Raw genomic sequence first — 12,962 nt, forward strand, 5'->3', positions numbered from 1 at the left:
ATCAAGTGAAAACTATCAACACTGAACAGTTAATCACAAAAAAAGGTTTAACCATGTCAATAACACTGAAAAGTCAGTTACAAAAATGAGTTCAACCATGAAAATAAATCCAAAAACCTTAGCTATCATAGGATTATCAGCATATCTACAATGTTTTAATTTATCCCAGGGATATGCATAAAAAACCTGGGAACGGAAAGCTCCCAAACTTAATCATGATTTCAACCGACAAAATAAAAATACTGTATATTTACAAAACTCCCAAAATTAATTATTTCAACAGACAAAATAAAAATATATCATATATGTTTAATAGCTTTATAAAATAGACTATTGTACAATTTTACCTCCCACATCCTATATTCAAACCAAAATAGTAATTATAAGACTAGGCTATAATAAAATGGTACACAAATGAATCAGAAAATGCCACTGTTGATAATGAAATTTACCACTGTTTACCTTATGTAGAGCATGGCATATAATACGTGTCCATACAATTAACCACGCTGTTCTTATTAGAACAAGCTGCTCTATTTCATGTGAAATTTTCTTATAAGTAAATTATTTTACAAAAGTAAATTCCTTCTCATAAACTTGATTAAAGCTAACAATACACTAACAAACATCTGATTCCGCATTATATGGTTTTCCTGTTACAGAAGTTTTATAATGTTTTCATTCCTAAAATTAGTCAAGTTTTCCTTCAACCTTAGACAACTTTGATAGGTCAAAGACTAAGTTTCATTTGTTGAAAAAAAATGGGGTTAATTCTGTGTTTAAATCACTACATTTTAAGCACATGACATACAATAAAAATTAGATAAAAACTGGAATATGAGCACCAACAAATGTAACCTATTAGCTTATTGAGAAATTTTCTCAATCAGATCATATTGAAAAAATTGTACTCGCTCAACTGAAAACAAAATTGTCTGGTAATACCAGATGGCAAGTTTCTGCTTTAGTATCTTACACATTAAAAAAACATACAATTCTAGTGCCAAAGAACAGCATATCATCCACTGGATTCTTAAAAATAAAAGCACAGTACTCTAGACATTAGTCATCACATTTGTTACATCAATAGACAAACAATAGTGTACTCTTACACATTGGTATTAGTGACCAAAGAAATTGTGACACCTAATCAACAAATTTTCTCAAGTGAAGCCAGTGCAAGTTTCCCTTTACAGTATTTATTCTCCAAAATACACAAATCCTACCATGAAAATACTTGGTTAAGGGGAGCTAAATTTAACTATGAGGTTGTTGTATGAGCAAGAAAATATATCTTGAAACTGAATTGTCAGGATAAAAATTTGTTCCTTCTAATCAGCTTTGTAATTTATTTTTAGAAGATTGTTCCCCTTACCTAAATGAAGTTTGATTTAACTATCACACTTACAATTAGTCGATCACAGTCAAGGGAAATAAATTTAATAACTTACAGGTGGAAAGGCTTAGTGCACTTTCATAAAATTAAGATTTCAACCTTGATTCAAAACTTAAATTAATGTACTAAAGTAATAAACTTTAAAATTTCTTGGGAAAGCTTATTACCACATGAGTTTTAAGGCAACAAATCCTAAGCAGTGCAACCTTGTCATTAACACCAGACAATCATCTAAATTTAGTCACTTACAATTTCATTTTTTGATCTACAATTATTTAATTTAATTGCTCATGTATATTTACTATGCTACCTTGATAGAAATCCCTTCATATAAATATATTTTAACAGTTTCAAAGCCTTAATATCAAATTTAAATCAATTCCTTTCACAAATATGTGCAAAAGGTCTTATCGCTATAAATATGCTTTTTATTGGTGTGCTCCCAAAAATTTGAGTCCTAATAGCAGAGAAATAAATATGTGAAACAGGGAAACAAAACTGAAAATTTCTGTGTAAGATTTTGTACCCATGTTCACTAGTTTTGAAGAGCAATGAAAAATTTTGACCTGTTATAAGAGGACTTTGAAAAGTACTAAGGTGAAATTGCTAAAATAGTCACAAGGCAATAAAAACACAAAATATTACATGGACATGATAGAATGCAGGATATTACCAAAGTATGAACCCTGTGAAGGAAACTTCATCATAATTAAAAATAAATAATCTAAAGCAATTAATTGTTCCAGTAGTTAAGATTGTTTTTAACTTTATGAGGACTTAAAACAGGCTATAATTAATCATGTAACTTTTAAAAAGGACTTGAAACAGGCTATAATTGATCCTGTTACATTTATTTCCTTTCATTTTCATCTCTAAACCTGTTTTTACCACCACACAAAACAATGTACATAAGGTAGACTACAAAGTCTATTTTATCAAAGGATAGAGTTTACCAGCTATAACTTTAAAATTAAATAAATTCCCTTGGATTGAGCTACAGTATAAGGATCCAGGATGAAAAACATAATGGACCCATTTCTTTGGGTATTGATAAATGTCTCAAACTTTGATTATGATAATTGAGAACACTGGAAAGAGCAAAAGGCTTCGCTTCATGGACGAGAAAGCAAAAAAAGAAAAAAATTATTTAATTTTTACATTACTGCAATAATCTCTGGGATGTGAACGGTTGCATAAGTATACTCGACTTGAGTCTTTGCACCTTGATAAAACCAAGCTACTGTTCATCTTATATTTATCACAGTATTGTTAAGTACTGTGGCTTAAAAAGACTAACCCATTCAAACTCTCAAATGTAACTAAGCTGGCCTCTAAAGGGGTTTGTTTTAAACGAAAAGCTGTTCCTTAAAAATGTGTGAGGGTTAAAAATATGCTCAAAATATAAAGTGGGAAGATTGTAGCAGCAAAAGTTTAATCTATTTTAATTGAAGGGAACTTGAAACTATTCTAATTAAAGAATGGAAGTGAAAGTTATCCAAATTAGGTGCAACTTTATAAAAAAAAAAAAATTATATATAAATATATATACCCACAACCTAAATGGGGGAAGGACGTTGAAGCTGCTACAATTAAAAGAGCAAAAGCTGACTAAAATTACTGCTTTCTTTGATATTTTCAGGAACTACAGTAATAGTCCTCATAAATTGCTACAATCATACAAAACATATGTTAAAATGCACAATGAGACTTTACACCAAACAACAGACTGACCTTTAGACAAAGCTGATTAATGAAAATTTTAATCCCTTTAGAATTTAGAATTAATCTATACATGCTGTATACCCTTAAACTTTTTTCATTTCTTCAAAAATAGCCAAAATTATATTTTATAAAAGTAGTCACAGCTAACATGTAAATATGTTTAAGTAAATCCTCCTTTTAAGATTATAGAGATAGATCAAGTACTGTGAATTTCCTTCTTACAGCTGCAATTACATAATCTTGGAAAATTATTCCACCAAAAAATTTGCAATGTGTAACTGGTGTTTATGAAAATATTTATGGGAATATTATTGATTATGAACCTCAGTCACTCTAACTTAATTTCAATCATACCATAAAAAAGGAATGTATTATTCATATAATTTTGTACATAAACAGAGAGTGATATACATAACATTACCAAAACTGACAAAATGTAGTTAATTTTTAGGATTATATGAGATAAGTTCAAAAGCCAGCATGAAAATCTCCCTCCTGAATCAAAATACAGCACAGGTCTGTATTAAAAAGTTACTAAATAGCAAAATGGTTTGACTCTATTGTATAAATAATCAAACCACTAAACCTAGAGCAATCCCTTAACTTCATGAATCTATTAAGTAAAAATAAAGTGACTATTTTAGAAATAATGCCAAGAAAATGCACCTGTTACCAATGAATGCCAATAATCATAAAAAGTAGTGAAATTAAGCCAAATGAGAGCTGTGCATAACTACATTATAACAAACTAGTTTATATGGATTCTCAAAGGCACAAATATGATTTTGTAAGAGTGGTAACTAAAGTTGATACATTAACCAAAAATCCAAAATCTTCCATTTTTTTTCTTGTATAACTCCCTTATATACTGGATAACTCTTGCTGAAGTGAAATAGATTCACAAGTCAAGGAGGAAAATGAGTTTGGTGTGCAAGGACTGATTTAAAGGATAAATGTGACATTTCCCTGATCTGACAAATAACCTTTTTATCATGTGAAATTACAAACTTGCAATTTGTAGAAAAAAACAAACAATACAGAAACATCAATGTTGTGACTCTTGTTTCATTATTAAGATTCCATATGACAACCCACACACCACAAATATATTGCTTAGAAATTTCAATGGTTTAGTAAGCTTGTAAGGCACTGTACAAATTTTACTTTGCTATAACATGCACAGTTCAAATTTTTTTACTATTTTTTCTTTAAGTCACACATGTAAATGATAAATGTAATTTTCCTGAGCAGACAAATGCCTTTTTACATGAAATTACACAACTAGAAACATTTTGTAAAAAAATGAATTAAGAATCTCCAAGAATCAATTTTAACCACTACAGAAACATTGATGTTGTGACTTGTTTCATTATTACGATTCCATGTGACAACTTGCACACAACAATATATTACTTTGGTATAACATGCAAAGTTCAAATTTTCTGACAATATCTTTTCTCCAAGTCATTAAAGATCAGAAAATTAAAGAATGCATGAATAATCAATGCCTCTAAAATATGTCTTCTTTAAGAGAGCAAGCTATTTTCAAGATGTTAAAAGTACCTAACATCTCTATCAACCATTAAAATTCTGTCAGCATACCAAAATATACTTTATCAATCATTCATCCAATAAATTAAAACTGTGTACAAATGACACCTTGGATGCTAAATTAGCATCACATGAAAACAATGCGAAAACAATCCAAATTTAAATGGTATTAAATAAAGCAATATATATCATTGCACTGTACCTAAAGATATGAAGAGCCATTTATAGTAAAGTTACTGCGAGTTTGATTTATGCTAATAAAAAAAAAAAAAAAAAAAAAAAGTCATTTCCCTTTTTAACAAGATACCTATGGACACTAACAAAACAAAAACAGTTGCATAGGTGGAATAATCTGTTCAACTTATCTTGCTAGTCTAATATCTCCTCAGCAAATTCATCCATATGTGCACCATAGGTTACAAAAGATATCCAGTGATTGATTATCCTGATCATAAGATGATTTCACTACAGGAGTATTCAGACATTTTCTTCATTGGTTAAGAATATGGAGTCAATTCCAATGAGTAAGCCTGGACTGTAATAGGGGCCCTTACTCTTGTTTATACTTTAGATGCTCTGTAGGGCCCAGGAAGATCATGAACTGAAACACGGTACCCTTTTCAATTCCAGAGTTTGTCTTCATTTCATATGAACTATAATCCTAAGGCAAGGTGTTTCAGATCAGTAGATATTACTATAATCCTAAGGCAAGGTGTTTCAGATCAGTAGATACCATAAAGCACCCTTCTCTCACGTACCTAATAAGCACCTAAAGGGTGCTAACTCAATCCAATTACCAAGCGTACCCACTGATGATTTGTCTAACCTTATTCCTGCTAAAACGTTGATAATTCCCCCCGAACACCTATACATTTACATTGCTGCTGATCTACATTATAACTCTATAATGTTTGTGTATATCTGAATATCTAACTGAACTAATATTAATAGTAGTTATGAGTCTTGTAGTGAGGGAAGGGGAAAACTGTAGGCTTTACCTTCATTACCCTATTTTAGCCTTCTCGTTTTCTAGTTGCTGTATTAAGAAGGGGCCTCAGAAAGTTTCTAAAGTCTTCCATTAAAAAGTCTTCTACTCTATGTTGATTGATGAGTACCTCTGTGATGCATTGCTGCCATACCTTGGGTGGCAAAGCCAGTGTTTCCAACACAAAGAAAGCAAATTCTACTTTTAATAGAGACTCCTATCTCTAATATCTGGACCTATCTGGATTGAAGATGAATGATCTTTCCATCAAATAATCTCTATAGCCTCATGAATTCCTTTCCATTTTTTTCAAGTCCCTTAGCTTTTTTATCACACTGTACTAGGACAATAGTTGACTGAAGCTGTGGGACATCAATATTTGTTCACTTGAGATGGCCAATATTCATTGCAAAGTACAATACTTTCTCCTGTTACATGGGTACTGAATTCTTGGTTGCATAAATATCTTGTTGTGGAAATCTGTAGTGCCATATTAAACTTTTTCACAAGGCAGAAGTCTTTTCTAGTTGTTGGAATTAATTTTTTAACAGACAGCTCAAACCCCCATTTAATGCCACCAGTCAAGCTTACCAGTAAGAGAATAAATAACTTTAAAAAGGATACAAAACCAAATAGTGTCTAACAAATGATATGGTTCCCTGTACCAAGTAACTGTACATGCGTACAGTTTCCTAAGAAAATAAAACAACTGTGAAGAGGGGAGTATAAAGATGACAGCAAAAAGAAACAATTTTTTGCACATGTGTTAAATACAAAAAGAAAGAGAACTAAAACCCAGTGCTGAGATGAGCAAAAAGGGGTGACATTCATCAGTTCTTTTTCCACAACCCTACCTATCCCTCTTGTGTTGTACTGTAGGTGACCACAATATAGAAAGAAAACTGACAATGCACTAGAATTCTTCTTCTTCCATGTCATTATTCCTTCTCCTCTTTGTCTGTCCTCATATTATAAAGGTGACCCTAATTTTGACTCCTTGTGGCTTGCCCACATCATGAGTCTCAGCAGCCTGTCATCTTGTCTCCTAAGCCAGTATTGTCTATGTGTGGTAGTGTTTACGAGCACGATGTCATCCACCTGTGACAGCAGAAATGATGTGAACTCCACCTTTTGTTACAAATTATGTTGAGAATCTGGTGACTGCAGGGTTTCACATTGAAACAATGGTATGATGATCCCACTGACTAATTTACAAGAACATGCAGATCTGGATTCTTTTTTTTATGTATCGGTGCTAATATCAAGTTCAAAATGGCAAGCTTTAATAGAAATATTTTGTTTCTTGATGCAATGGTTCTCTATTTTATATAGAAATACAGCAAGAACAACTAACTGGCAAATATGTTAACCCTCTTACCCCCAAAGGACGTACTGGTACGTTTCACATAAGCCATCCCTTTACCCCCATGGACGTACCAGTACGTCCTTGCAAAAAAATGCTATAAATTTTTTTTGTTTTCATATTTTTGATATTTTTTTGAGAAAATTCAGGCATTTTCCAAGACAATGAGACCAACCTGACCTCTCTATGACAAAAATTAAGGATGTTAGAGCAATTTAAAAAAATATACTGCAAAATGTGCTGGGAAAAAAATAACCCCCTGGGGGTTAAGGGTTGGAAATTTCCAAATAGCCTGGGGGTAAAGGGTTAACAGCTCTCTATTTTGGACCCTTAGAATAATTCTTCTTTTAAAACCCTAATGGTACACAATACTAAAGGGCAGCAAGTTTCCCTAAAAATTCTAGAGTTTAATAAGCGCAACACTCTTTAAGTGATCACAATCTGATGAAAGCAGGGATCCTGATCCAGCAGCATGGATTCATCACCATTAATACTTTTAAACTCATTAAGCTTTGGCCAAGGCAATATATCTATATAAATATCTTGTTTTGATGTTTAATGAATTCAAATAATAAATTCAATAGTTTGAGCGAAACCAAACCAAATGTAGTGAAAGAGTTTGGAAAAAAGAAGGATACCGGTAACTATAGATTCTTGAAAGCCTAGCCTGTGGTATAATAGGGAGAAATTGCATCCATATAAGGTAATATAAAAATAACTAATGTAAGGAACTACATAGAAAATAAAGTTTTAGAATAGTTTGAAATATTCATAAGTTTGAAGTTCTTATAAGTGAAATTGAAAAAAAAAAATCTGAAAGCTCTTTAACATTGTTCCCATAATTTTTGATTCTGTAAATTAAAAACATTCATTGTTCATTTACATGCTAGTACAGCATGTATCATAGACTTACACGACTACAAACATATAAGTTATCACATATTAGCAAGGTATGCCACTATAAATAATATTGTAAACTTGATACACATCACACCTAACAAAATATACGACAAATTTGTTACGGATAAATCACTAAAGAAAATAACTAGCACATAAAAGAATGGAGTAGCCCTACACTGGAGAAAAACTTATATTCTATAGCATTAATACTGTAGCTCTAAAGTACAAAAAATACTTAAGTACATTTTTAAGTATTAAGGTACAGATACCTTTCCCATTACCATAACTAACTTCCTTTAAATCAAAATATATTTAATTTTATTCCACAAACTTACTTTAGTGGTCTATCATAAAATTAAGTACCACATCCAAGATTTACTCACTGATTCACTCACACAGTTCCTTCTTTAAATCTTATAGTTTCTGGAGGTTCTCGATGACGGGTCGTCCTGCGAGACGTTTTCCTGTCTATGTCTTCATGTTTAACCATGAATTCGTATAATTCCTTATCAGCAACCAAGTCCCTCCCATCTGTAGTGTCGTAAGTATTATAGTCATCCGAGAAGCAAAGAAATAAGGTATCTACAGCCATCTGTGAAAAGGGGAAAAATGTCAGAACAATTAGAATGAAAACCTCAGCTGTTTTGATGGTATACATTAATATTCTAGTAATGGAATTGCCAATCTGGAAATAACAACTAGAAAACTAAATTTTTTAAATAATAGGTAAATTTTGTATGTTTTATACATTTGAACACATACTGTAATGTTATTTATATAACCATGAGAATAAGAAATTCCTTCTATTAATGCATGAAACAAAAATCACTTGAACAAGCTTTAAGTTGTGCACATAAATCAATCCTACCTCATATACAGAGAAGACACAGTGGGTGATGAAAAAGGCAAAAACTGCAGTAACGAACAATGGAACAGCATACAGATGCAATGTTTCGTCACTATGAAAGACAGGAAGAGCAATGCAGCATACAGTCCCTGTAACAGCTACCTTGGCTAAAAACAGCATCAAATCCCCAACACTGTTAACTGTAGCTACTTGTAACATGTTTGTAAGAATTACTCGCCAAGCCTGTAAAACAAGAAAACAGTAAATTATAAATAAGAATAAATTACCTTAGTTATAAAAAAAATTCAAGTGCAAATTCTAAAAATATACTCTCACATTTTATCCAGTATTCAAACAAATACAGTAACAATCTTAACGATAATACTGTATTTATTTTGATACTTCTCTTCCAAAGTGCTTATATCTATCTACGAAGCAAAGTGATCTCAGTTATGCAAAAGAAAAAGAATTCTTTAAAAACCTCTCCTCCTGCGGTAGCTTGTGTGAGAGCCCCAAACCAATGGGTGGCCCCAGGAAGGAGCTCCCACAGCCCCTCCATACCTCTTGGTACTCACAATTTGAAGTTGACCAGGACCTCCATTAATACATAAATGAATGAATGATTTAAAGTTTTCAGGCATCCTGACATCTAAGGTCATTGACGCCGGAAACATTTAATTTATGTATACAAAAATAAAAAATTAAATAAAATAAAAAATTAAAGAGTATTCAATTAAAATCATAAAAATTGAATGTCATAAAAGTTAAATATTTTCCAGAAGAACTGCATCTGAAATAAATCTAAATTGCCACTTGCATGGTAGGACACATCATTTCCAAGAATCTTGGCAAGGATGAACCTGCCACCCTCAAACAAATATCTATTCCGCAAGTTGTTATAATTGGGGCATTCAGTCAACAAATGCCTTACTGTTAGAGGTACTAAACAGTCGTCACAATATGGTTGGTGTTGGCCCTTCAGCAGAAACTCGTGTGTTAACCGAGTGTGACCAATATGGAGACGACAAAGAGACGTCTCCCATTTTCGGGGCATCATATTATACCTCCAAGGAGATATGTCATTTGTTATCTCTCGCATTTTATTCCCATCTAGGCTATCCCATTGCTGTTGCCATTTATTGCAAACCAATTTCTTGATGTCAGGTAAGAAATCATTACAGGAAATGGGATACCTTCTTGGCAGCAACTCGGATGCAGCCTCCTTAGCCAGTGAATCTGCCTTCTCATTCCCGGACACACCTACATGTGCTGGAACCCAACAAAATTGAACTGTTATACCTCTCCGTCCAATAATGAAAAGCCATTCTAAAATATTTAAAACTAGAGGGTTATCAGAATTAAAAACTTCCATAGCTTGAAGGACACTCCTTGCATCAATAAAAATTGTAAAATTACCCTCCTTCTCCAACGCTATTTTCTCAATAGCGGTTAATATGCCATACAGTTTGGCAGTAAATATGGAAGCGGTCAGAGGAAGTGCACCTCTACAATTAAAACCATTACTATGTACTCCAAATCCAACGCCAGCATCAGATTTGGAGCCATCAATATCGATAAAAGTTGATCCTCTATGTTCTTTAACATGTTCATTAAAAAGACACCTGGCTTCTAGGTCTGACATATTCTTCTTATCTCCAATAAAATATTTACAAAAAGATATCTCTGGTAACTTCCATGGAGGCGTTGATGATACCTTGAATGAAAGTATCTTATTTCTAATTATATCCAGACTATTTAATAATCGTTTCACCCGAAAGCCATAAGGTTGAGGAGATTTTGGGTGCAACTCAAAGTATGATGCCTGTCTTACAAGGCTTGCAGTCTGAAAGGCTAGAGAGTTAGGGAGTCTTTGCAATCTAAACCAATACCGAAGAATGGAAGACATTCGGTAAAGGTCTAGAGGTAACTCTCCAGCATCAACAAGGAGACTTGGGATAGGCGAGGTTTAATACATAAATCAGTTGAAGTTGGGATGAGGGAGGTATACCCTGAGACCCAAAGTTAAATACGTACCAAATTGATAAATGTTCATTACAATATATCAAGAAAACTTGGGAGACACTATCCAACAGGAAAAACGAACATGAGTTTTTCTTTGACATGACTGCACTAGAATTCTTCTTCTTCCATGTCATTATTCCTTCTCCTCTTTCTCTGTCCTGGTATTATAAAGGTGACCCTAATTTTGACTCCCTGTAGCCTGTCTTCCTTGTGGCTTGCCCACATCATGAGTCTTGGAAGCCTCTCATGTTGTCTCCTAAGCCAACATTTTCTATCTGTGTGGTTGTGTTTACGAACATAATGTCATCCACCTGTGGCTGCAGAAATGCTGTGAACTCCACAATTTGTTACAAATTATGTTGAGAATCTGGTGACTGGAGGGTTTCACATTGAAACAATGGTAGGATGATCCCACTGACTAATAAAGACATTCTACACTAAAAAAAAAAACATTCTCTCATTAAAAGATATTTCAAATTGTCTACTTTGTAATCGCTAATTTACAAAGATCAGGCAGATCTTGATTTTTTTTTCATGTATCAGTGCTAATATCAAGTTCAAATAAAAAAGCCTCCAATCATGGATGTGGAAAGTTTTAAAGAAATATTTTCTTTCTTGATGCAATGGTTCTCTATTTTATATAAAAATACAGCAACAACAAATAACTGGCAAACATGTTAACAGCTCTCTTAGAATAATTCTTCTTCAAAAACTCTAATGGTACATAACACTGAAGGGCAGCAAGTTTCTCTAAAAAAATCTAGTTTAATAAGTGCAACACTCTTCTAAGTGATCACAATCTAATGAAAGTAGGGATTCTGATCCAACAGCATGGATGCATCACCATTAATACTTTTAAAATCATTAAGCTTTGGCCGAGCAACATCCATAAAAAATATATTTACGAGTAACTCAGACTACTAGCAAATCTGTATACTGTACAAGCATTGTATCGGTCAACAAGTAAAAATTCCCCTCCATATTCACATTCATTTTTGAAAAATACAAATGAGACTCATGTGATGAGCAGAAGACAGTCTTGCAGTAACCCTACTCCATGCAAGTAGTGTTCATGTGATTTTTTTTATATTTTGGGGTTAATATTCTGTATAGTGTCCAAAGAAATATTGTCTCCCCTGCTCCAGGGTCAATATGTAAGAGAGACCTTCAGGTTCAGGCACTATGGAACTTGACAGCACCTCCAATGCTGAATACTGTTGGCTATGGGTGATGTCAACACGTCATCCCTGCTCTGACAAAAGAACCAACTCTATACCCTTTTTCTGTATATGACATAATTTATCGATTCAATCAACAACCAAGGGTGAAAACTGAGGAGTATAAGAAAGCCTGGAAATTGTCTCCAAAGATCTGGAAGAATAAGAAGCATCAGCACTTACTAATGCAATTTATTCAGGTATTTTTCAGCAATAAGGTTACACAAAGATTGGAAAGGGATATCTTATAAAATTCTGATTGGAAAGGATATATCTCATAAAATCCTGGAATGTTGTCTACTTTTAATTCCTCTAGATCTTCCTATTCAGAAGGAGGAAAAAATGACACTACTGTACGTACTTGTTTTCCAGATTGTTTACATTTCTTAACAGTAATTGTGGTGCATTTGTAAACAAATGAACTCATTTTGGAAGTAGAGTTACTGCACCTACATTTAGTTTTTAGATATGTTAGTGAGACCGAGCTTCTATGCAAACAAAGCACACTGCCTTCCGAAACTTCATGCAACCCATCAACTTTAGCTGAAATTGTTCTCAAACATTAAGAACTAAGGGAACCATGCGATATGTTACGCCATCCACTTATGAAATACAAGGTTGCTCATGAGCGCTTACTTTAATAAATGGAGGGATATTCGTATCAAGACTACCAACTTGATCTACTGCTTCACACTCTAGTTGTCTTAAAGAGCGACTAGAATTACGGGCGTAATAGAAGGGTCCAAAGTAAATAAAGATTTTGAGGATCTCAAGGCTGTAGTGTTGTGCTCCACCAAAACCCTTACTAAACAAAACACTAATATCACTAGACCCACCTTGAGAAGTCTGGTTAGGGGAATCAACCAGGCAGGTAAGATCATAATCACTGCCTTTAACATAAAATTTGGTGGCTTTCCGAGAATTTACAAAATAAGTTATCATTACTATTATTATTACTA

The 12,962-nt window shown here is 33.1% G+C and overlaps 1 protein-coding gene across 3 annotated transcripts in view; it reads right to left on the reverse strand.

The window, feature by feature from the left end:
* Nucleotides 1-308: 308 nt before the first annotated feature.
* LOC137615408 (choline transporter-like 1) overlaps nt 309-12,962 on the reverse strand; it is a 92,628-nt gene continuing 79,974 nt past the window's right edge. For all 3 annotated transcript variants that reach the window (XM_068345275.1, XM_068345276.1, XM_068345274.1), the window contains exons 14-15: nt 8,786-9,007; nt 309-8,509 (exon numbers count right to left, since the gene is read on the reverse strand). In XM_068345275.1, coding sequence (XP_068201376.1) covers nt 8,309-8,509; nt 8,786-9,007 — 423 coding nt within the window. In that variant the 3' untranslated portion in view covers nt 309-8,308. The remainder of the gene's footprint in view (nt 8,510-8,785; nt 9,008-12,962) is intronic.

Source organism: Palaemon carinicauda, chromosome 21, assembly GCF_036898095.1.
Source record: "Palaemon carinicauda isolate YSFRI2023 chromosome 21, ASM3689809v2, whole genome shotgun sequence".
NCBI classification, from domain to species: Eukaryota; Metazoa; Arthropoda; class Malacostraca; order Decapoda; family Palaemonidae; genus Palaemon; species Palaemon carinicauda.